This window comes from Heptranchias perlo, unplaced genomic scaffold (assembly GCF_035084215.1).
Source record: "Heptranchias perlo isolate sHepPer1 unplaced genomic scaffold, sHepPer1.hap1 HAP1_SCAFFOLD_56, whole genome shotgun sequence".
Classification (NCBI taxonomy): domain Eukaryota; kingdom Metazoa; phylum Chordata; class Chondrichthyes; order Hexanchiformes; family Hexanchidae; genus Heptranchias; species Heptranchias perlo.
Genome location: NW_027139581.1, coordinates 6381885 through 6404801, shown reverse-complemented (window position 1 = coordinate 6404801; position 22917 = coordinate 6381885). Strand labels below are relative to the sequence as shown.

Genomic DNA, 22917 nt, shown 5'->3' with positions numbered 1-22917 from the left:
GTCCGCTCCTCTCCCCTCTCCGCTCTCGGTCCGCTCCTCTCCCCTCTCGGTCCGCTCCTCTCCCCTCTCGGTCCGCTCCTCTCCGCTCTCTGTCCGCTCCTCTCCCCTCTCGGCCCGCTCCTCTCCGCTCTCGGTCCGCTCCTCTCCCCTCTCGGTCCGCTCCTCTCCGCTCTCGGTCCGCTCCTCTCCGCTCTCTGTCCGCTCCTCTCCCCTCTCGGTCCGCTCCTCTCCGCTCTCGGTCCGCTCCTCTCCCCTCTCTGTCCGCTCCTCTCCCCTCTCTGTCCGCTCCTCTCCCCTCTCTCGGTCCGCTCCTCTCCCCTCTCGGTCCGCTCCTCTCCGCTCTCGGTCCGCTCCTCTCCGCTCTCGGTCCGCTCCTCTCCCCTCTCGGTCCACTCCTCTCCGCTCTCGGTCCGCTCCTCTCCCCTCTCGGTCCGCTCCTCTCCCCTCTCGGTCCACTCCTCTCCCCTCTCGGTCCGCTCCTCTCCGCTCTCGGTCCACTCCTCTCCCCTCTCGGTCCGCTCCTCTCCCCTCTCTGTCCGCTCCTCTCCCCTCTCGGTCCACTCCTCTCCCCTCTCCGCTCTCGGTCCACTCCTCTCCGCTCTCGGTCCGCTCCTCTCCCCTCTCGGTCCGCTCCTCTCCCCTCTCGGTCCGCTCCTCTCCCCTCTCGGTCCGCTCCTCTCCCCTCTCGGTCCGCTCCTCTCCGCTCTCGGTCCACTCCTCTCCCCTCTCGGTCCGCTCCTCTCCCCTCTCGGTCCGCTCCTCTCCCCTCTCGGTCCGCTCCTCTCCGCTCTCGGTCCGCTCCTCTCCGCTCTCGGTCCGCTCCTCTCCCCTCTCGGTCCACTCCTCTCCCCTCTCCGCTCTCTGTCCGCTCCTCTCCGCTCTCGGTCCACTCCTCTCCCCTCTCGGTCCACTCCTCTCCCCTCTCTGTCCGCTCCTCTCCGCTCTCGGTCCTCTCCTCTCCGCTCTCGGTCCGCTCCTCTCCCCTCTCTGTCCGCTCCTCTCCGCTCTCGGTCCGCTCCTCTCCGCTCTCGGTCCACTCCTCTCCGCTCTCGGTCCACTCCTCTCCCCTCTCGGTCCACTCCTCTCCCCTCTCTGTCCGCTCCTCTCCGCTCTCGGTCCGCTCCTCTCCCCTCTCGGTCCGCTCCTCTCCGCTCTCGGTCCACTCCTCTCCCCTCTCGGTCCGCTCCTCTCCCCTCTCTGTCCGCTCCTCTCCGCTCTCGGTCCACTCCTCTCCCCTCTCGGTCCACTCCTCTCCCCTCTCTGTCCGCTCCTCTCCGCTCTCGGTCCACTCCTCTCCCCTCTCGGTCCACTCCTCTCCCCTCTCGGTCCGCTCCTCTCCCCTCTCGGTCCACTCCTCTCCGCTCTCGGTCCGCTCCTCTCCGCTCTCTGTCCGCTCCTCTCCGCTCTCTGTCCGCTCCTCTCCCCTCTCGGTCCGCTCTTCTACGCTCTCGGTCCACTCCTCTCCCCTCTCCGCTCTCTGTCCGCTCCTCTCCGCTCTCGGTCCGCTCCTCTCCCCTCTCGGTCCGCTCCTCTCCGCTCTCGGTCCACTCCTCTCCCCTCTCCGCTCTCTGTCCGCTCCTCTCCCCTCTCCGCTCTCTGTCCGCTCCTCTCCGCTCTCGGTCCGCTCTTCTACGCTCTCGGTCCACTCCTCTCCCCTCTCCGCTCTCTGTCCACTCCTCTCCGCTCTCGGTCCGCTCCTCTCCCCTCTCGGTCCGCTCCTCTCCGCTCTCGGTCCGCTCCTCTCCCCTCTCGGTCCACTCCTCTCCCCTCTCGGTCCGCTCCTCTCCGCTCTCGGTCCGCTCCTCTCCCCTCTCGGTCCGCTCCTCTCCCCTCTCTGTCCGCTCCTCTCCGCTCTCGGTCCGCTCCTCTCCCCTCTCGATCCGCTCCTCTCCCCTCTCGGTCCGCTCCTCTCCGCTCTCTGTCCGCTCCTCTCCGCTCTCGGTCCGCTCCTCTCCCCTCTCGGTCCGCTCCTCTCCCCTCTCTGTCCGCTCCTCTCCGCTCTCGGTCCGCTCCTCTCCCCTCTCGATCCGCTCCTCTCCCCTCTCGGTCCGCTCCTCTCCGCTCTCTGTCCGCTCCTCTCCCCTCTCTGTCCGCTCCTCTCCGCTCTCTGTCCGCTCCTCTCCCCTCTCGGTCCGCTCCTCTCCGCTCTCTGTCCGCTCCTCTCCCCTCTCGGTCCGCTCCTCTCCCCTCTCGGTCCACTCCTCTCCCCTCTCGGTCCGCTCCTCTCCGCTCTCTGTCCGCTCCTCTCCCCTCTCGGTCCGCTCCTCTCCGCTCTCGATCCGCTCCTCTCCCCTCTCGGTCCGCTCCTCTCCGCTCTCGGTCCGCTCCTCTCCCCTCTCGGTCCGCTCCTCTCCCCTCTCTGTCCGCTCCTCTCCCCTCTCGGTCCGCTCCTCTCCCCTCTCGGTCCGCTCCTCTCCCCTCTCGGTCCGCTCCTCTCCCCTCTCGGTCCGCTCCTCTACGCTCTCGGTCCACTCCTCTCCCCTCTCCGCTCTCTGTCCGCTCCTCTCCGCTCTCGGTCCGCTCCTCTCCGCTCTCTGTCCGCTCCTCCCCGCTCTCGGTCCGCTCCTCTCCCCTCTCGGTCCGCTCCTCCCCGCACTCGGTCCACTCCTCTCCCCTCTCGGTCCACTCCTCTCCCCTCTCGGTCCACTCCTCTCCGCTCTCTGTCCGCTCCTCTCCGCTCTCGGTCCGCTCCTCTCCGCTCTCTGTCCGCTCCTCCCCGCTCTCGGTCCGCTCCTCTCCCCTCTCGGTCCGCTCCTCCCCGCTCTCGGTCCGCTCCTCTCCCCTCTCGGTCCGCTCCTCTCCGCTCTCTGTCCGCTCCTCTCCCCTCTCGGTCCGCTCTTCTACGCTCTCGGTCCACTCCTCTCCCCTCTCCGCTCTCTGTCCGCTCCTCTCCGCTCTCTGTCCGCTCCTCTCCGCTCTCGGTCCGCTCCTCTCCGCTCTCTGTCCGCTCCTCCCCGCTCTCGGTCCGCTCCTCTCCCCTCTCGGTCCGCTCCTCTCCGCTCTCTGTCCGCTCCTCTCCGCTCTCGGTCCGCTCCTCTCCGCTCTCGGTTCGCTCCTCTCCGCACTCGGTCCGCTCCTCTCCGCTCTCTGTCCGCTCCTCTCCGCTCTCGGTCCGCTCCTCTCCCCTCTCGGTCCGCTCCTCTCCGCATTCGGTCCGCTCGTCTCCGCTCTCGGTCCGCTCCTCTCCCCTGACTAATCAAATGCACCTCACTCCTTACTGCACTGAATCCCCTCACTCACCAAATTCCCAATTATAGACTCTGTCGAAACCAGACTCCGTCGATAGCTGCTACTCCGTGGTCCATCACTCTAACTTGTGGTCAGGATTGAGGATTGGGGTCAGTGGTTCGGGCTGGTGGGTCGGATTGAGGATTGGGGTTAGTGGTTCGGGCTGGTGGTTAGTATTTATGTGGCTGGTCCAGTTAAGTTTCTGGTCAATGGTTTCCCCCAGGATGTTGATGGTGGGGGATTCGGCGATGGTAATGCCGTTGAATGTGAAGGGGAGGTGGTTAGACTCTCTCTTGTTCGAGATTGTCATTGTCTGGCACATGTCTGGCGCGAATATTACTTGCCCCTTATCAACCCAAACCTGGATATTGCCCAGGTCTTGCTGCATGCGGGCTCGGATTGCTTCATTTATCTGAGGGGTTGCGAATGGAACTGAACACTGCAATCATCAGCGAACATCCCCACTTCTGACCTTATGATGGAGGGAAGGTCATTGGAATAAAGAAGGATAAGGGGGAAGATCCTGTCTCTTTCATTCTGGTTTACAGATGTGTTTTGTATGCAGCGTACTGTCTCTTTAAAAAGCCGGATGAACGTTACTGCCCCTTTCAAAAAGCCGGAGAAACGTTACCGTCCGTTTAAAAAGCCGGTTGACTGTCACTGTCCCTTGAAAAAGCCTGATGAATGTTACCGTCTTTTTAAAGAGCCTGATGCATGTTTCTGTCCCTTTAAAAAGCCTGATGAATGTTACCGTCTTTTTAAAAAGCCTGATGCATGTCACTGTCCCTTTAAAAAAGCCTGATGAATGTTTTCCCACCTGTTAGCACTAACCACATTGTGTTCTTTTTATTTTTATTTATTAATAACACTGTGTTATTCCCCCATTACTCCCTGCTCTCTGTCCTGAATTGATCCATTTTACTAACTAATGTTGAAATCTTTGCTCCGCCCCACAGGGTTCCATCTGTTTGAAGCCACAACAGAAAGGGCCAGTTTTCTCCTGGAGTTTGAGATCAATCAGGTTTCAAAATGTTGCAGAGTTTCAGCCAATGAGGGAGATCCGGGCTCAGCCCCGCCCACTCGGTGCCGCAAGTCCCGCCCCCTCACTCAATCCCATTGATTGGAGGACCCGCCGCCCGCTCGGTCCTCCAGCCCCGCCCCCGCTCTTCCTATTGGCCCGGAGCTCCCGTCGATCACCCGGGCAGTGTGAGCTGAGCATGCGCGGGGGGCGGGCGGCGACTGAGGAAGTGGCGGAGGGTGAAGAGCTGGAGAGAGCGGGTTAATAAAGGGCGGGGATCGCAGGGCCCAGAAACACCGAGTGTGGGGCCCAGGACCCGAGAGAAAACAGGCGGCATTATCCCCCCTCCATTACCCCCCCTCCATTATCCCCCCTTTCCCCCCGTTCGTGACACGTCGGTTCAAGCGGAAACGCAGCAAGCGGCCCGTGGGCCCCGCGCATGCGCCAAACTGCAGGACTGTCAGGGAGCGTCTGTAAACGATGAGAAACGGTGACGGTAAAGGAGCGTCTGCAAATGAAGGAGTAAAAGTGATGGGGTCAGGGAGTGTCTGTCAATAAAGGAGAAATGGTGATGATCTGGGAGTGTCTGCAATTGAAGGTGAAATCATGATGCATCAGGCAGCGTCTGTAAATGAAAGAAAAATAACAATGTGTCAAGGAGCATTTGTATCGAAGGAGAAATCATGATGGGTCAGGGAGCGTCTTTAAATGATGGAGAAATCATGTTGGAGCAGGCAGCTTCCGGAAATGAAGGAGAAATCATGCGTCAGGGATCGTCTATAAACGAAGAGAAATGGAGACGAGTCAGGGGGTGTGAGAGAATCTTCTTACCTATTTAACACACAGGCTAAAAATCAACATAACAAAAATATAAAGACAAATCATCAGCAATATTATATCAGCGCTTTTCATCAGTTCACTTCAAGGCAGTTTGCAAAGCTCTGTTGCCAGTCTGATTAACCCTTTCCTTAAAGAGAGACAACTCCTGCTACTTCCCCCTCGACCATGTCCCCACCACTGAAGATCATCAATTCTCAGAACGTTACTGACCTCATCTCTTCAGGAGGAGAAACCAGTCATTATAGAACTGAACCCAGCCAGAGTCAGCACCTTCAGGGGAGGAGAGAGAGGGGAACCAGTGAGTGTAGAACTGCACCCAGTCAGAGTCAGCACCTTCAGGGGAAGAGAGAGAGGGGAACCTGTGAGTGTAGAACTGAACCCAGTCAGAGTTAGCACCTTCAGGGGAGGAGAGAGAGGGGAACCAATGAGTATAGAACTGAACCCAGTCAGAGTCAGCACCTTCAGGGGAGGAGAGAGAGGGGAACCTGTGAGTGTCGAACTGAACTCAGCCGGAGTAGTGGGAGTGAGAAAACTGGATATGGAGTATGGAATTTAGAAATGGTGCGATGGGTTTGGATTTCAGCAGAGGGAGGAGGGAGAGTGTGTGGGACGGGGATTTACAGCTTTGGGGGAACAAGAGATGAAAGAATATTCCATTGAAACTGGAATTGTCTGTTCTGAATTTCTATCCTGTATTTACAGTGATTACTTTTGTAAACTCCTTTTACAGGGCACTAGAAGGGGAGGATTAACAGACCAGAAACTCAAATCAAACATCACGTCAAGATCTGATAGAGACACTCGATTCATCAGGACCTGAATATCATCGGCCTTTGAGTATGGAAGGAAAAAGCACCATTCACAGAGGGGAGAGGCCGTGGGAATGTGGGGACTGTGGGAAGGGATTCAATTGCCCGTCCCAGCTCGAAACTCATCGACGCAGTCACACTGGGGAGAGGCCGTTCATCTGCTCCGTGTGTGGGAAGGGATTCACGAAATCATCCCACCTCATTGAACACAAATTTGTCCACATTGATAAGAGACCGATTAAATGTTCTGAGTGTGAGAAGAGCTTTAAAAACACAAAGGATCTGTTGACACACCAGCGAGTTCACACTGGGGAGAGACCGTTCACCTGCTCCGTGTGTGAGAAGCGATTCACTCAGTCTTGCCACCTACTGACACACCAGCGAGTTCACACTGCAGAGAGGCCGTACCTCTGCTCTGTGTGTGGGAAGGGATTCACTCAGGCTTCCAACCTGTTGAGACACCAGCGAGTTCATACTGGGGAGAGGCCGTTCACCTGCTCCGTGTGTGGAAGCAAATTCAGTTTTCCAGCCAGCCTCAGTAAACACCAACTTGTTCACACCAATAAGAGACCCTTTAAATGTTCTGACTGTGAGAAGAGCTTTAAAAGCACGAAGCATCTGCTGAAACACCAACGTACTCACACTGGGGAGAGGCCGTTCACCTGCTCCGCATGTGGGAAGGGATTCACTCAGTCATCCCACTTGCTGAGACACCAGCGACTTCACACTGGGGAGAGGCCGTTCACCTGTTCCGTGTGTGGGAAGGGATTCACTCAGTCATCCCACCTCCTGTCACACCAGCGAGTCCACAAGTGACTGCAGTGGTTGGATTCTGCTGCTATTGCCGCTGTTAATCACATCCAGGACTGAACCATGTTCATTTTCGCAGTTGGGGATTGTTTCTGCTGATGTTAATTACATGTAGCCGTGGTATCCAGGGAAGGGATCGGTAACACGCTGCAATTTAATATTTTGATACATGTGAAATAAATCAGCTTTGCTTCAAACACACAGTTTGTCAAGTCCTTGAGTTCTCCAAGGTAAGAGGAGACTATTTGACGTCCTGTTACCCACTGTTCCATTTTTGGGTCGTTTCTCCTTTCTAACTCTGGATTATTTCAGTTCTCATACCTTCGGTTACTCTCATGGACAAGTCCCAGCTCCCCATACCTCCCAGATTCCTTCTCCTAACCTCAGTATCCAGGGAAGGTATCGGTAACAGGCCCGGGATCAATAAACACTGAACCCAGTCTGTTAATTACTCCACTGTAGGGGTGAGGGCTGTAACAGGTGAGTGTGATCCCCTCCCCAACCAATGTGTGACGCTTCTGCAGTCAAATATCCTGCTGCCACTCACTGTCCCGACTCAAGGGTGAAGAGTTGCCACTTAACTGGTCTTGGAGCTTGACCACAGCCTGTGGATCTGTGACCCCAGTGGAAGTCGGCACCTTCAGTCGTGGTGAGAAACCCCCTGTGAGCAGAGTGAGAATAAAATAAATGAGGCACTGGGACCCTGAAGCCCCGCCCACTCTTTGTTCCTGATCGCTGGGACCCTGAAGCCCCGCCCACTCTTTGTTCCTGATCGCTGGGACACTGAAGCCCCGCCCACTCTTTGTTCCTGGTCACTGGGACCCTGAAGCCCCGCCCACTCTTTGTTCCTGATCACTGGGACCCTGAAGCCCCGCCCACTCTTTGTTCCTGGTCACTGGAACCCTGAAGCCCCGCCCACTCTTTGTTCCTGATCGCTGGGACCCTGAAGCCCCGCCCACTCTTTGTTCACCGTCACTGGGACCCTGAAGCCCCGCCCACTCTTTGTTCCTGGTCACTGGGACCCTGAAGCCCCGCCCACTCTTTGTTCCCGGTCGCTGGGATCCTAAAGCCCCGCCCACTCTTTGTCCCCACTCACTGGGACCCTGAAGCCCCGCCCACTCTTTGTTCCTGGTCACTGGGACCCTGAAGCCCCGCCCACACTTTGTTCCTGGTCACTGGGACCCTGAAGCCCCGCCCACTCTTTGTCCCCACTCACTGGGAGCCAGGAGCCCCGCCCACTCTTTGTCCCCACTCACGGGGAGCCAGGAGCCCCGCCCACTCTTTGTTCCTGTACCATGAAGGCTGCGCCTGCGCAGTTCTGCTGACAAACGTCCTGACCTTCCTATGCAAAAATGGCGGTCCGAGACCCGCGCCTGTTATCGGGGAAAAAGGCTCACGGCTTCAATCCTGGTGAACACGCCCGCTCCGATGGCATCTGAGGCCGCGCTCTATCTTTATAAACCCTGCGGCGAGGGCTTGCCCGGTTTATTAATCTCCTGCCCCCGGGCTCTTTTACCTCCACCAGACCCGCGGCTCCGGACAGAATTCACTCTCGCGCCTGCGCGTTGGACTCCTTTAATAGGGAATAGGGCGTATTCGCATTCGCGCTGCACTCTGGGTAACTCGGACCGCCATTGAAACCGTTTTATTGGCGATTGCTTTGATCGGCGGGGTTCGGGGGGACGGTGGGGGAAACGGGGGGATCAGCGAAAATAAATGGAACTTGATCGGAACATTGGAGCCCGGGGCTCGGCCGCCACATGGAGCGGTCTCCGCCCCGCGCCAGGCTCGCTGGGCCGCCATGAACCGGCAGCAACAGGAGACTGTCGCCATTCTTAAAGGGACAGTGAGCGCACTGTCTCTGCCGTTGGCAGTTAAAGTGCTCCCTTCGACTCCAGGTTGTGTTTTAGTGGTAGTGAAACGCACAGTGCTTCTCCTCAATCGTGGGGCTGAGGCGGATCATTAAAGGGACAGTGGTTCCCTTCTTTTACATAGAATTACTTCGAGATGACAGCAGAGAAACAGGCCATTCGACCCAACTGGTCGAAGCCGGTGATAATGCTCCACACGACCCTCCTCCCTGCATCATTTAACTCCTTTCTGTGCATGTTTATTGTTAAAGGTACAGTGCCACTTCTTACCTGTTGGAGTGGTGCAAATATTTAAAGGGACAGTGACTCCACTTTCTGTATATATTTATAGTTAAAGTTACAGTGCACCTCCTTACCTGTGGCAGTTGGCGGGGTTTCAGGGTCTCTGTTCCCAACCTGGTTCAAGTCACCAGGAGAAAAAATCATTGACTCATTTAATGTGTTCTCACGCTGCACACAGGGGTTTCTCACCGTTCTCTCAGCTCCTTCCCTCAAGCTGCTGACACGCACTGGGGTGAGTCTGATTCCCAGAGATTTCTGAAGTAACAACCCGAGGGTCGACTTCCATTTTAAAGTCCCAGGGTTAGAATCCACATCTACACTCCCAGGGTTAGAATCCCCATCTACACTCCCAGGGTTAGAATCCCCATCTACACTCCCAGGGTTAGAATCCCCATCTACACTCCCAGGGTTAGAATCCCCATCGACACTCCCAGGGTTAGAATCCCCATCTCCACTCCCAGGGTTAGAATCCCCATCTACACTCGCGGGGTTAGAATCCCCATCTACACTCCCAGTGTTAGAATCCCCTTCTACACTCCCAGGGTTAGAATCCCCATCTACACTCCCAGGGTTAGAATCCCCATCTACACTCCCAGGGTTAGAATCCCCATCTGCACTCCCAGGGTTAGAATCCCCATCTACACTCTCAGGGTTAGAATCCCCATCTACACTCCCAGGGTTAGAATCCCCATCTACACTCCCAGGGTTAGAATCCCCATCTACACTCCCAGGGTGAGAATCCCCATCTACACTCTCAGGGTTAGAATCCCCAGCTACACTCCCAGGGTTCGAATCCCCATCTACACTCCCAGGGTTAGAATCCCCATCTACACTCCCAGGGTTAGAATCCCCATCGACACTCCCAGGGTTAGAATCCCCATCTACACTCCCAGGGTTAGAATCCCCATCTACACTCCCAGGGTGAGAATCCCCATCTACACTCTCAGGGTTAGAATCCCCATCGACACTCCCAGGGTTAGAATCCCCATCTACACTCCCAGGGTTAGAATCCCCATCTACACTCCCACGGTTAGAATCCCCATCTACACTCCCAGGGTTAGAATCCCCATCTACACTCCCAGGGTTCGAATCCCCATCTACACTCCCAGGTTTAGAATCCCCATCTACACTCCCAGGGTTAGAATCCCCATCTACACTCCCAGGGTTAGAATCCCCATCTACACTCCCAGGGTTAGAATCCCCATCTACACTCGCGGGGTTAGAATCCCCATCTACACTCCCAGGGTTAGAATCCCCATCTACACTCCCAGGGTTAGAATCCCCATCTACACTCCCAGGGTTAGAATCCCCATCGACACTCCCAGGGTTGGAATCCCCATCTACACTCCCAGGGTTAGAATCCCCATCGACACTCCCAGTGTTAGAATCTCCTTCTGCACTCCCAGGGTTAGAATCCCCATCTCCACTCCCAGGGTTAGAATCCCCATCTCCACTCCCAGGGTTAGAATCCCCATCTACACTCCCAGGGTTAGAATCCCCATCTCCACTCCCAGGGTTAGAATCCCAGTGCACACTCCCAGGGTTAGAATACCCGTGTACAATCCCAGTGTTAGAATCCCAATGTACAGTCCCAGGGTTAGAATCCCACAGGAACGTAGGAACAGGAGTAGGCCATTCAGCCCCTTGTGCCTGCTCCGCCATTTGATAAGATCATGGCTGATCTGTGATCTAACTCCATATCCCTGCCTTTGGCCCATATCCCTTCATACCTTTGGTTGCCAAAAAGCTATCTATCTCAGATTTGAATTTAGAAATTGAGCTAGTATCAATTGCCGTTTGCGGAAGAGAGTTCCAAACTTCTACAACCCTTTGTGTGTAGAAATGTTTTCTAATCTCACTCCTGAAAGGTCTGGCTCTAATTTTTAGACTGTGCCCCCGACTCCCAGAATCCCCAACCAGCGGAAATAGTTTCTCTCTATCCACCCTATCTGTTCCCCTTAATATCTTATAAACTTCGATCAGATCACCCCTTAACCTTCGAAACTCCAGAGAATACAACCCCAATTTATGTAATCTCTCCTCGTAACTTAACCCTTGCATTCCAGGTATCATTCCAGTAAACCTACGCTGCACTCCCTCCAAGGCCAATATGTCCTTCCGAAGGTGCGGTGCCCAGAAGTGCTCACAGTGTTCCAGGTGTGGTCTAACCAGGGTGTTGTACAGCTGCAGCATAATTTCTGCCCCCTTGTACTCTCGTCCTTTAGATATAAAGGCCAGCATTCCATTAGCCTTCTTGATTATTTTCTGCACCTGTTCATGACACTTCAATGATCTATGTACCTGAACCCCTAAGTCCCTTTGGAGATCCACTGTTTTTAACTTTTTACCATTTAGAAAGTACCCTGTTCTATCCTTTCTTGATCCAAAGTGGATGACCTCACATTTGTCTACATTGAATTCCATTTGCCACGATCCCCATGTACAGTCCCAGTGTTAGAATCCCCGTGTACAGTCCCAGGGTTAGAATCCCCGTGTACAGTCCCAGGGTTGGAATCCCCATGTACAGTCCAAGGGTTAGAATCCCCGTGTACAGTCCCAAGGTTAGAATCTCTTTATACAGTGCAGAGGGTGCAGTCGGAAAATGTCTGCCTGCGTGTGTAAATTGTCTTCAGTCGGTTGTATCTGTGTGGAGCATGCTTGTAATTTCCTTCTGTGTGTCGAATGTGTGTTGTTTGTGTGTAGTTTGAGTGTGTAATTTGTGTCTGTGTGTCGTGTGTGTGTACTATGTGTAGTTTGTGTGTCTAATATGTCTGTGTGTAGTGTGTCGTATTTGTGTGTGTAGTTTGTGTCTGTGTTTGTTTGTTTACAGTTTGTGTCTGTGTGTAGTCTGCCTGTGTTGTTTGTATGTGTGTAATTTCTGACCGTTTGTAGCATGTGTGTTGTTTGTATGTGTGAGTTAGGTATTTTTCATTCGTTCATGGGATGTGGGTGTCGCTGGAGGGCCAGCATTTATTGCCCATCCCTAACTGCCCTTGAGAAGGTGGTGGTGAGCCGCCTTCTTGAACCATGCAGTCCATGTGGTGAAGGTTCTCCTACAGTGCAGCTAGGAAGGGAGTTCTAGGATTTTGACGCAGCGACGATGAAGGAACAGCGATATATTTCCAAGTCGGAATGGTGTGTGACTTGGAGGGGAACGTGCAGGTGGTGTTGTTCCCATGTGCCTGCTGCTCTTGTCCTTCCAGGTGGTAGAGGTCATGGGTTTGGGAGGTGCTGTCGAAGAAGCCTTGGCGAGTAGCTGCAGTGCATTCTGTGGATGGTACACACTGAAGCCACAATGCGCCGGTGGTGAAGGGAGTGAATGTTTAGGGTGGTGGATGGGGTGCCAATCAAGCGGGCTGCTTTGTCCTGGATGGTGTCGAGCTTCTTGAGTGTTGTTGGAGCTGCACTCGTCCAGGCAAGTGGAGAGTATTCCATCACACTCCTGACTTGTGAACTGGGAACTGAGGTTAAGGGATATGTCAGTTGAGATGCAGTGGCAGACATTTAATGGGATATTTCATAACACTCAGCAAAGATACATTCCAGTGAGAAAGAAAGACTCCAGGGGAAGGACGTACCATCCTTTGCCAACTCAGGAAGTTAAAGATAGTATCAAATTGAAAGAAAAAGCATAAAATTCCGCAAAGATTAGTGACAGGTCAGAAGATTGGTCAAAATATAAAAAACAGCAAAGAATGACTAAAAGAATAATGAGGGAGAGATTTGAGTACGAGAGAAAGCGAGCTAGAAATATAATAACAGATAGTAAGATTTTCTACAGGTATTTAAAAAGAGTAAGTAAAGTGAGTGTTGGTCCTGGAGAGTGTCTGTGGAATTAATAATGGAGAATAAGGAAATGGTGGATGAATTGAACAGATATTTTGCATCCGTCTTCACTGTCGACTATACAAATAACATGCCAGAAATAATTGTGGATCAAGAGGTGAAAGGGAGGGAGGAACTTAAAACATTTACAATCACCAGGGAAAGGGTTTTAAAAAAAATATCAGATCTAAAAGCTGACAAGTTCCCAGGTCCTGACGGACTTCATCAGAGGGTATTAAAAGAAGTGGCTGCAGAGATAGTCGATGCATTGGTATTAATTTTCCAAAATTCCCTAGGTTCTGGAAGGGTCCCATCAGATTGGAAAATAGCAAATATAACTCCTCTCTATTCAAGAAAGGAAGGACACAGAAAGCCAGAAACTACAGGCCAGTTAGCTTAACATCTGTCATGGGGAAAATGCGAGAATCTATTATTAAGGAGGTTCTAGCAGGGCACTTAGAAAATCTCAATGCAATCAGGCAGAGTCAACACGGCTTTATGAAAGGGAAATTGTGTTTGACTAATTTATTAGAGTTCTTTGAGGAAGTAAAAAGCAACGTGGATAAAGGGGACCCTGTGGATGTGGTGTACTTGGATATCTAGAAGGCTTTTGACAAGGTGCCACATCAAAGGTGACCACACAAAATAAGAACTCATGGTGTAGGGGGTAACATATTAGCATGGATAAAGGATTGGTTCGCTAACAGGAAACAGAGAGTAGGCATAAATGGGTCATTTTCAGGTTGGCAAGATGTAACAAGTGGAGTGCCACAGGGATCAGTGCTTGGGCCTCAACTATTTACAATCTATATCAATGACTTGGATGAAGGGACCAAATGTATTGTTGCTAAATTTGCTAATGAGACAAAGGTAGGTAGGAAAGTAAGTTGTGAAGAGGACATAAGGAGTTTATAAAGGGATATAGATAGGTTAAGTGAGTGAGCAAAAATTTGGCAGATGGAGTATAATGTGGGAAAATGTGAACTTGTCCACTTTGGCAAGAGGAATAGAAAAGCAGTATATTATTTAAATGGAGAGAGATTGCAGAACTCTGAAGTACAGAGGGATCTGGGTATCGTAGTACATAAATCACAGAAAGTTAGTATGCAGGTACAAGAAGTGATTAGGAAGGCAAATGGAATGTTCTCATTTACAACAAGGGGAATGGAATATAAAAGTGGAAATGTTTTACTTCAGTTGTTCAGGGCATTGGTGAGACCACATCTAGAATAGTGTGTGCAGTTTTGGTCTCCTTATTTAAGAAAAGACATAATTGCTTTGGAGGCGGTTCAGAGAAGGTTCACTCGACTGCTTCCTGGGATGAGGGGGTTATCCTATGAGGAAAGGTTGGACAAGTTGGGCCTGTATAAATTGGAGTTTAGAAGGATGAGAGGTGATCTTATTGAAACACATAAGATCCTGAGGGGAATAGAAGGGATAGATGCTGAGAGGATGTTTCCCCTTGTTGGAGAGACTAGAACTAGGGGCCACAGTTTTAAAATAAGGGGTCTCCCATTTAAGACGGAGATGAGGAGAAATTTTTTTCCCTGAAGGTCGTGAGTCTGTGGAACTCCCTTCCCCAGAGAGCTGGGGAGGCAGGGTCATTGAATATTTTAAAGGCCGAGTTAGATAGATTCCTGATTATCAAGGGAGTCAAATGTTATAGTAGGTAGGTGGGAAAGTAGGGTTGATGTCACAATCAGATCAGCCATGATCTTATCAAATGACAGATCAGGCTCCAGGGGCCGAATGGCCTACTCCTGCTCTTAATTCGTATGTTTATACGAGTGAGGAATATGAACACCATGAGGTTACAGATTGTGTTGGATTCCAATTCTGCTGCTGCTGATGGCCCACAGCGCCTCACGGATGCCCAGTTTTGAGCAGCGAGATCTGTTCTGAATCTATCCCATTTCGCACGATGGCAGTGCCACACAACACGTTGGATGGTGTCCTCAGTGTGAAGAGGGGACTTGGCTCCACAAGGACTGTGCGGTGGTCACTCCTACCAATACCGTCATGGACAGATACTCGCCTTGTTTGCCCTCCCCAATTGCATTACCTCACACTTCTCTGGATTGAATTCCATTTGCCACCTTTCTGCCCACCTGACCAGTCCATTGATATCTTCCTGCAGTCTACAGCTTTCCTCTTCACTACCAACCACACGGCCAATTTATGTATCATCTGCAAACTTCTTGATCAAGTCCTCCACATTCAAGTGCAAATCATTAATATATACCACAAAAAGCAAGGGTCCAATAGTGAGCCTTGAGGAACCCCACTGGAAACAGCCTTCCAGTTGCAAAAACATCTGTCAACCATCACCCTTTGCTTCCTGCCACTGAGCCAATTTTGGATCCGACTGGCCACTTTCCCTTTGATCCCAAGGGATTTAACTTTTTTGACCAGTCTGCCATGTGCGACCTTGTCAAAAGACTTGCTGAAATCCATGTATACTACATCAAACGCGTTGCCCTCATCGACCCTCCTCGTTACCTCCTCATACGAGTCAATCAACTTAGTCAGACACGACATTCCCTTAACAAATCCATGCTGACTGTCCTTGATTAATCCGTGCCTTTCTAAATGACGATTAATATTGTCCCTCAGAATTGTTTCCAATCATTTGCCCACCACCGAGGTGAGGCTGACTGGCCTGTAATTACTCAGTCTATCCCTTTCTCCCTTTTTAAACAATGGTGCACTGTATTTAAAAGAAAGCTGATTTATTTGAGACTGATACAGAATATTAAACTCCAGCCCAGTTATATTGGTTATTATCAGAAACAAACCCCAACTGTCAGAATGAACATGGTTCAGTCCTGGATGTGATTAACAGCAGAATCCAACTCCTGTGGTAACATGTGAACTCGCTGGTGTGACTGCAGGTTGGATGACTGAGTAAATCCCTTCCCACAAACAGAGCAGGTGAACGGTCTCTCCCCAGTGTGAACTCGCTGGTGAATCAGCAGGTTGTATGACTTAATGAATCCCTTCCCACACTCTGAGCAGGTGAACGGTCTCTCCCCATTGTGAGTGCGTTGGTGTGTCAGCAGTCCGTTTGTGCTTTTAAAGCTCTTCCCACAGTCAGAACATTTAAAAGGTCTCTTATCAGTGTGAACAGGTTGGTGTTCAATGAGACTGGATGAACAAGTGAATCCCTTCCCACACACAGAGCAGGTGAACGGTCTCTCCCCCGTGTGAACTCGCTGGTGAATCAGCAGGGCGGATGACTGAGTGAATCCCTTCCCACACTCTGAGCAGGTGAACGGCCTCTCCCCAGTGTGAACTCGCTGGTGAATCAGCAGGGCGGATGACTGAGTGAATCCCTTCCCACACTCTGCGCAGGTGAACGGCCTCTCCCCAGTGTGAACTCGCTGGTGAATCAGCAGGGCGGATGACCGAGTGAATCCTTTCCCACATGCGGAGCAGGTAAACGGCCTCTCCCCAGTGTGAGTACGTTGGTGTCTCAGTAGAGCATTCCTGCTTTTAAACCTCTTCCCACAGTCAGAACATTTTAAAGGTCTCTTATCACTGTGAACAAGTTGGTGTTCAATGAGACTGGATGAACAAGTGAATCCTTTCCCACACACGGAGCAGGTGAACGGTCTCTCCCCAGTGTGAACTCGCTGGTGCCTCAGCCGGTCGGCTGAATGAGCGAATCCCTTCCCACACACGGAGCAGGTGAACGGCCTCTCCCCGGTGTGAATTCGCTGGTGTCTCAGCAGGGTGGATGACTGAGTGAATCCCATCCCACACACGGAGCAGATAATTGGTCTCTCCCCAGTGTGAGTACGTTGGTGTCTCAGGAGAGCATTCCTGCTTTTAAACCTCTTCTCACAGTCAGAACATTTAAAATTTCTCTTATCACTGTGAACAAGTTGGTGTGAAATGAGGCTGGATGTGCACGTGAATCCTTTCCCACACACGGAGCAGGTGAACGGCCTCTCCCCAGTTTGAAATCGGTGGTGTCTCAGCAGGGTGGATGGCTGAGTGAATCCCTTCCCATATGAGGAGCAGATAAACGGCCTCTCCCCAGTGTGACTGCGTCGATGAGTTTCCAGCTGGGATGGGTAATTGAATCTCTTCCCACAGTCCCCACATTTCCACGGTTTCTCCGTGGTCTGGGTGTCCTTGTGTCTCTCCAGGTTGGACGATCAGTTGAAGCCTCGTCCACACACAGAACACGTGGACGGTTTCTCCCCGCTGTAAATGGTGCGATGTTTTTTCAGGCTGTGTCACTCGGTAAAGCTCTTTCCACACTCAGTGCACTGGAACACTCTCACTCGGGTGTGTGTGACTCAGTGATTTTCCACTCACAATGAAGTTTGATCTTTTCCCACAGACAGAACAGACAAACATTTCTCCTTCCACATTCAAAGGCCGATGATATTCAGGTCCTGATGAATCGAGTGACTCGGTCAGATTGACTTGAGGTTTGGTTTGATTTTCCCGTCTGTGAATCCTCCCCTTCTAATCCCCTGTAAAAGGAGTTTACAAAAGTCCTCACTGTAAATACAGGATATAAATTCAGAACAGACAATTCTAGTTTCGACAGAATATTCTTCCCGCTCATTCCCCCAGACTGTAAATCGCCGTCCCACACACTCTCCCTCCTCCCTGTGCTGAAATCCAAACCCATCGCACCATCCCCAACATATTTCATTCCATCTGAGTTTTCTCTCCCTCCCTCTGAAGGTGTTGACTCTGACTGGGTTCAGTTCTGCACTCACTGGTTCCCCTCTCTCCCTCCCCGTGAAGTTCTCTCCCCCTCTTCCACAACATCTCCCAATTTTGGTGATGGGCTCTCCTTGACCCATCTCCATTTTTCCTTCTCATATTCACTGACACATCCCGATTTCTCTATCAAAGAGACGCTCTCTGACCAGTTACCATTCCAACTTCCTTTACAGACGTTCCCTGATCCGTCGTCATTTGGGTCTGGGGGGAGGGGTTTGGGGGATAATGTTCACTGTTTTATATTGGGGTCTGGGGGGGATAATGTTCACTGTTTTATATTGGGGTCTGGGGGGGATAACATTTACTGTTTTATATTGGGGTCTGGGGGGATAATGTTCACTGTTTCATATCGGGGTCTGGGGGGGATAATGTTCACTGTTTAATATTGGGGTCTGTGGGGCACTCGGTGTTCACTGAAGTCTGCGTCTCCCGCGCCTGCTCATCTCACACTGTCCAACAATGGGCCTCTCCCACCCCTCAGCTCACACTGTCCAACAATGGGCCTCTCCCACCCCTCAGCTCACACTGTCCAACAATGGGCCTCTCCCACCCCTCAGCTCACACTGTCCAACAATGGGCCTCTCCCACCTCTCTCTGAGTGGCTTTAAACAGATGGAACCCTGTGGGGTGGAGCAAACATTTCAACATTTGTTCGTGAAATGGGTGAATTCAGGACAGACAGCAGGGATTATTTGAGGAATAACACAGTGTGGTGATAAAAGGAATTCAGTGGGTGTTGTGCAGATGGATTGTCTAAAGGTGTTTGAGAAGGTGCCGCACAGGAGGCTTGTTGATAAAATTAAGGTTCACGGAATTGAAGGGAGTCGGGCAGCGTGGACAGGAAGTTAGGGAAAGGACAGAAAACAGAGAGTCGTGGATAATGGATATTGTTCAGACTGGAGGGATGTAAACAGTGGTGTCCCCCAGGGTCAGTGTTGGGTCCATTGCTCTTCTCAATACAGGGAAATGAACTGGGCTCGGGTATATGGGGCACAAGATGAAAATCTCCAGATAATTCAAATGCCACCAAGATAGGGAGTGTGGGGAACTGTGAAGAGGACTGGAAGTGACTTCAGTGTCACGGACACTGGATAATAAATTGGACAGATAGATGGCAGATGAAATTTAATGCAGAGAAATGTGAAGTGATAGATTTTGGGAAGAAGAATAGGGAGAGGAAAAGTGAGAGGCTCCGTTGATGAAGCTGTTCAGAAACTATATCCCAGATTTTAATAAATAGGGGTGAATAGTGTTAATCATTGGTTATTGATTGCTGCACACTGTCCCAAACACTCCCAGGGCAGGTACTGCACGGATTAGATACAGAGTAAAGCTCCCTCGACACTGTCCCATCAAACACTCCCGGGGCAGGGACAGCACAGGTTAGATCCAAGTAAAGCTCCCTTGACACTGTCCCATCAAACACTCCCAGGGCAGACACAGCACAGGTTAGATACAGGGTAAAGCTCCCTCTACACTGTCCCATCAAACATTCCCGGGGCAGGTACAGCATGGGTTAGATAAAGGGTAAAGCTCCCTCTACAATGTCCCATCAAACACTCCCGCGGCAGTTAAAGCATTGGTCAGATACCGAGTAAAGCTCCCTCCACACTGTCCCATCAAACACTTCCAGGGCAGGTACAGCACGGGTTAGATAGAGAGTAAAGCTCCCTCCACACTATCCCATCAAACACTCCCAGGGCAGGGACTGCACGGGTTATGTGCAGAGTAAAGCTCCCTCTACACTGTCCCATCAAACACTCCCAGGGCAGGTGCAGCACGGGTTAGATACAGAGTAAAGCTCCCTCCACACTATCCCATCAAACACTCCCAGGGCAGGGACTGCACGGGTTATGTGCAGAGTAAAGCTCCCTCTGCACTGTCCCATCAAACACTCCCGGGGCAGTTACAGCACGGGTGAGATACAGAGCAAAGCTCACTCCACACTGTCCCATCAAACAGTCCCGGGAAGGTACAGCACGGGTTAGTTGCAGAGTCAAGGTCCCTCTGCAGTGTCCTAAACACTCCCGGGGCAGGAACAGCACAGTTTAGATACAGGGTAAAGCTCCCTCGACACTGTCCCATCAAACACTCCCGGGGCAGGTACAGCACGGGTGAGATGGAGTGTAAAGTTCCCTCTGCACTGTCCCATCAAACACTCCCAGGGCAGGTACAATAAGGTGAGATATAGTGTAAAGTTCCCTCTGCACTGTTCCATCAAACACTCCCAGGGCTGCGACAGCACGGAATAGATACCGAGTAAAGCACCCTCTGCACTGTCCCACCAAACACTCCCAGGGCAGGTACAGCACGGGTTAGATACAGAGTAAAGCTCCCTCTGCACTGTCCCACCAAACACTCCCAGGGCAGGGACAGCACGGGTTACATACCGAATAAAGCTCCCTCGACACTGTCCCATCAAACACTCCCAGGGCAGGGACAGCACGGGTTAGATACAGAGTAAAGCTCCCTCCACACTGTCCCATCAAACACTCCCAGGGCAGGGACTGCACGGGTGAGATACAGAGTAAAGCTCACTCCACACTGTCCCATCAAACAGTCCCGGGGCATGTACAGCACGGGTTAGATACAGAGGAAAGCTCCCTCGACAATGTGCCGTCTCACACTGCCAGGACAGGTGCAGCACGGGGTAGATGCAGAGCAAAGCACCCTCCACATTGTCCAAAACACTCCCAGGGCAGGTGCAGCACGGGTTAGATCCCGAGTAAAGCTCCCTCTGCACTGTCCCATCAAACACTCCCAACGCAGGTACAGCACGGGTTAGATGCAGAATAAAGTTCCCTCTGCACTTTCCCATCAAACACTCCCAGTGCTGCGACAGCACGGAATAGATACCGAGTGAAGCTCCCTCTACATTGTCCCACCAAACACTCCCAGGGCAGGTACAGCACGGGTTAGATACCGAATAAAGCTCCCTCCACACTGTCCCGTCTCAAAATCCCAGAACAGGTACAGCACGGGTTAGATACAGGGTAAAGCTCACTCCACACTGTCCCATCAAACACTCCCGGGGCAGGTACAGCACGGGTTAGATACAGAGTAAAGCTCCCTCTACACTGTCCCATCAAACACTCCCAGGGCAGGTACAGCACAGGTTAGATACAGAGTAAAGCTCCCTCTACACTGTCCCATCAAACACTCCCGGGGCAGGTACAGCACGGGTTAGATACAGAGTAAAGCTCCCTCGACACTGTCCCATCAAACACTCCCAGGGCAGGGACTGCACGGGTGAGATACAGAGTAAAGCTCCCTCTACACTGTCCCATCAAACACTCCCGGGGCAGGTACAGCACGGGTTAGATACAGAGTAAAGCTCCCTCTACACTGTCCCATCAAACACTCCCAGGGCAGGTACAGCACGGGTTAGATACAGAGTAAAGCTCCCTCTACACTGTCCCATCAAACACTCCCGGGGCAGGTACAGCACGGGTTAGATACAGAGTAAAGCTCCCTCTACACTGTCCCATCAAACACTCCCGGGGCAGGTCCAGCACGGGTTAGATACAGAGTAAAGCTCACTCCACACTGTCCCATCAAACACTCCCAGGGCAGGTACAGCACGGGTTAGATACAGAGTAAAGCTCACTCCACACTGTCCCGTCAAACACTCCCAGGGCAGGTACAGCACGGGTTAGATACAGAGTAAAGCTCCCTCCACACTGTCCCATCAAACACTCCCGGGGCAGGTACAGCACGGGTTAGATACAGAGTAAAGCTCCCTCTGCACTGTCCCATCAAACACTCCCGGGGCAGGTACAGCACGGGTTAGATACAGAGTAAAGCTCCCTCTACACTGTCCCATCAAACACTCCCGGGGCAGGTACAGCACGGGTTAGATACAGAGTAAAGCTCCCTCTACACTGTCCCATCAAACACTCCCAGGGCAGGTACAGCACGGGTTAGATACAGAGTAAAGCTCCCTCTACACTGTCCCATCAAACACTCCCAGGGCAGGTACAGCACGGGTTAGATACAGAGTAAAGCTCCCTCTACACTGTCCCATCAAACACTCCCGGGGCAGGTACAGCACGGGTTAGATACAGAGTAAAGCTCCCTCTACACTGTCCCATCAAACACTCCCAGGGCAGGTACAGCACGGGTTAGATACAGAGTAAAGCTCCCTCTACACTGTCCCATCAAACACTCCCGGGGCAGGTACAGCACGGGTTAGATACAGAGTAAAGCTCCCTCTACACTGTCCCATCAAACACTCCCGGGGCAGGTACAGCACGGGTTTGATACAGAGTAAAGCTCCCTCTACACTGTCCCATCAAACACTCCCGGGGCAGGTACAGCACGGGTTAGATACAGAGTAAAGCTCCCTCTACACTGTCCCATCAAACACTCCCGGGGCAGGTACAGCACGGGTTAGATACAGAGTAAAGCTCCCTCTACACTGTCCCATCAAACACTCCCGGGGCAGGTACAGCACGGGTTAGATACAGAGTAAAGCTCCCTCTACACTGTCCCATCAAACACTCCCGGGGCAGGTGCAGCACGGGTTAGATACAGAGTAAAGCTCCCTCTACACTGTCCCATCAAACACTCCCAGGGCAGGTACAGCACGGGTTAGATACAGAGTAAAGCTCCCTCTACACTGTCCCATCAAACACTCCCGGGGCAGGTACAGCACGGGTTAGATACAGAGTAAAGCTCCCTCTACACTGTCCCATCAAACACTCCCGGGGCAGGTACAGCACGGGTTGAGATTCTGAGTGAAATATCCTGAAGCCCCGCCCACTCTGTACCTGCACCAAGGTGGCCGCGCATGCGCCGTGACGCTCCCTCATCCTGTACCAAGATGGCCGCGCATGCACAGTGACGCTCCCTCCTCCTGTACTAAGATGGCGGCCGGTTCCCCCGGAAACCCGGGCCTATCTCCGGGGAGAAGTCCCGCAGTTGCCGTCCGGCTGCTCACACTCGGGACCAGAGGATCCGACTCGGGTCCTGCGGCCTCGCTCCATGTTTATAAGCCGTGGGGCGCGGCCTCCGCCCGGTTTCTCAGTGTCCTGTCCCCGGCACCCCACCGACCTGCTCCCGACCCTCCGACTCCGTCTGGCGACCGCGCGGACCCTTTCCCGCGCCTGCGCGCTGGGCTCCTGGAGACTTCAGAGCCGAGGCCCCGCCCTCACACACTGGCCCCGCCCCCTCATGGAGCTGCTCCCTCGCGCGAGGCCCCGTTGGTTTTGGGCGGAATGAGACCGCGCGCTGTTCCTCCTCCCACTGCCTGTGGGAATGGGGCAGATATTTAAAGGGACAGGCACTCCCCTTTGTTTATAGTTAAAGGGACAGTCCCGTTTATCTTTGAATGTCAGGGGATTTCATTAACGCAGCTCCTATTAACAATCGGTCCGTTCTGTCATTAGTGCAGAGATTAGGAACATTTAATCATTATGAACAGGAGGAGGCCATTCAGCCCCTCCAACCTGTTCCGCCATTTAATTGTATCATATCTGATCTGTATCTTAAC

The 22917-nt window shown here is 52.5% G+C and overlaps 2 protein-coding genes across 3 annotated transcripts; one reads left to right on the top strand and one right to left on the bottom strand.

The window, feature by feature from the left end:
* The first annotated feature begins 4483 nt into the window (after positions 1–4483).
* Positions 4484–6904, top strand: LOC137315695 (zinc finger protein 551-like). 2 transcript variants are annotated; one of them, XM_067980209.1, is made up of 2 exons: positions 4484–4742; positions 5817–6904. In XM_067980209.1, the coding sequence occupies exon 2, from the start codon at positions 5926–5928 to the stop codon at positions 6709–6711; it is 786 nt and encodes a 261-aa protein (XP_067836310.1). In that variant the 5' UTR covers positions 4484–4742; positions 5817–5925; the 3' UTR covers positions 6712–6904. The 2 variants fall into 2 exon arrangements, with proteins under 2 accessions (XP_067836310.1, XP_067836309.1); XM_067980208.1 differs by lacking the exon at positions 4484–4742 and adding an exon at positions 4828–5384.
* An 8508-nt stretch (positions 6905–15412) lies between these two features.
* On the bottom strand, positions 15413–22514 carry LOC137315692 (zinc finger protein 551-like). The gene is made up of 2 exons (XM_067980201.1): positions 22479–22514; positions 15413–17167 (listed from the first exon to the last, which is right to left on the bottom strand). Exon 2 carries the CDS (start codon positions 16436–16438, stop codon positions 15503–15505), a length of 936 nt encoding a protein of 311 aa, XP_067836302.1. The 5' UTR covers positions 16439–17167; positions 22479–22514; the 3' UTR covers positions 15413–15502.
* Between the last annotated feature and the right edge of the window lie 403 nt (positions 22515–22917).

Coding starts and splice junctions, on each gene's coding strand:
- LOC137315695 (XM_067980209.1), top strand. CDS start 5,926: ATGGAAGGAAAAAGCACCATTCACAGAGGGGAGAGGCCGTGGGAATGT.
- LOC137315692 (XM_067980201.1), bottom strand. CDS start 16,438: ATGGGATTCACTCAGTCATCCACCCTGCTGAGACACCAGCGAATTCAC.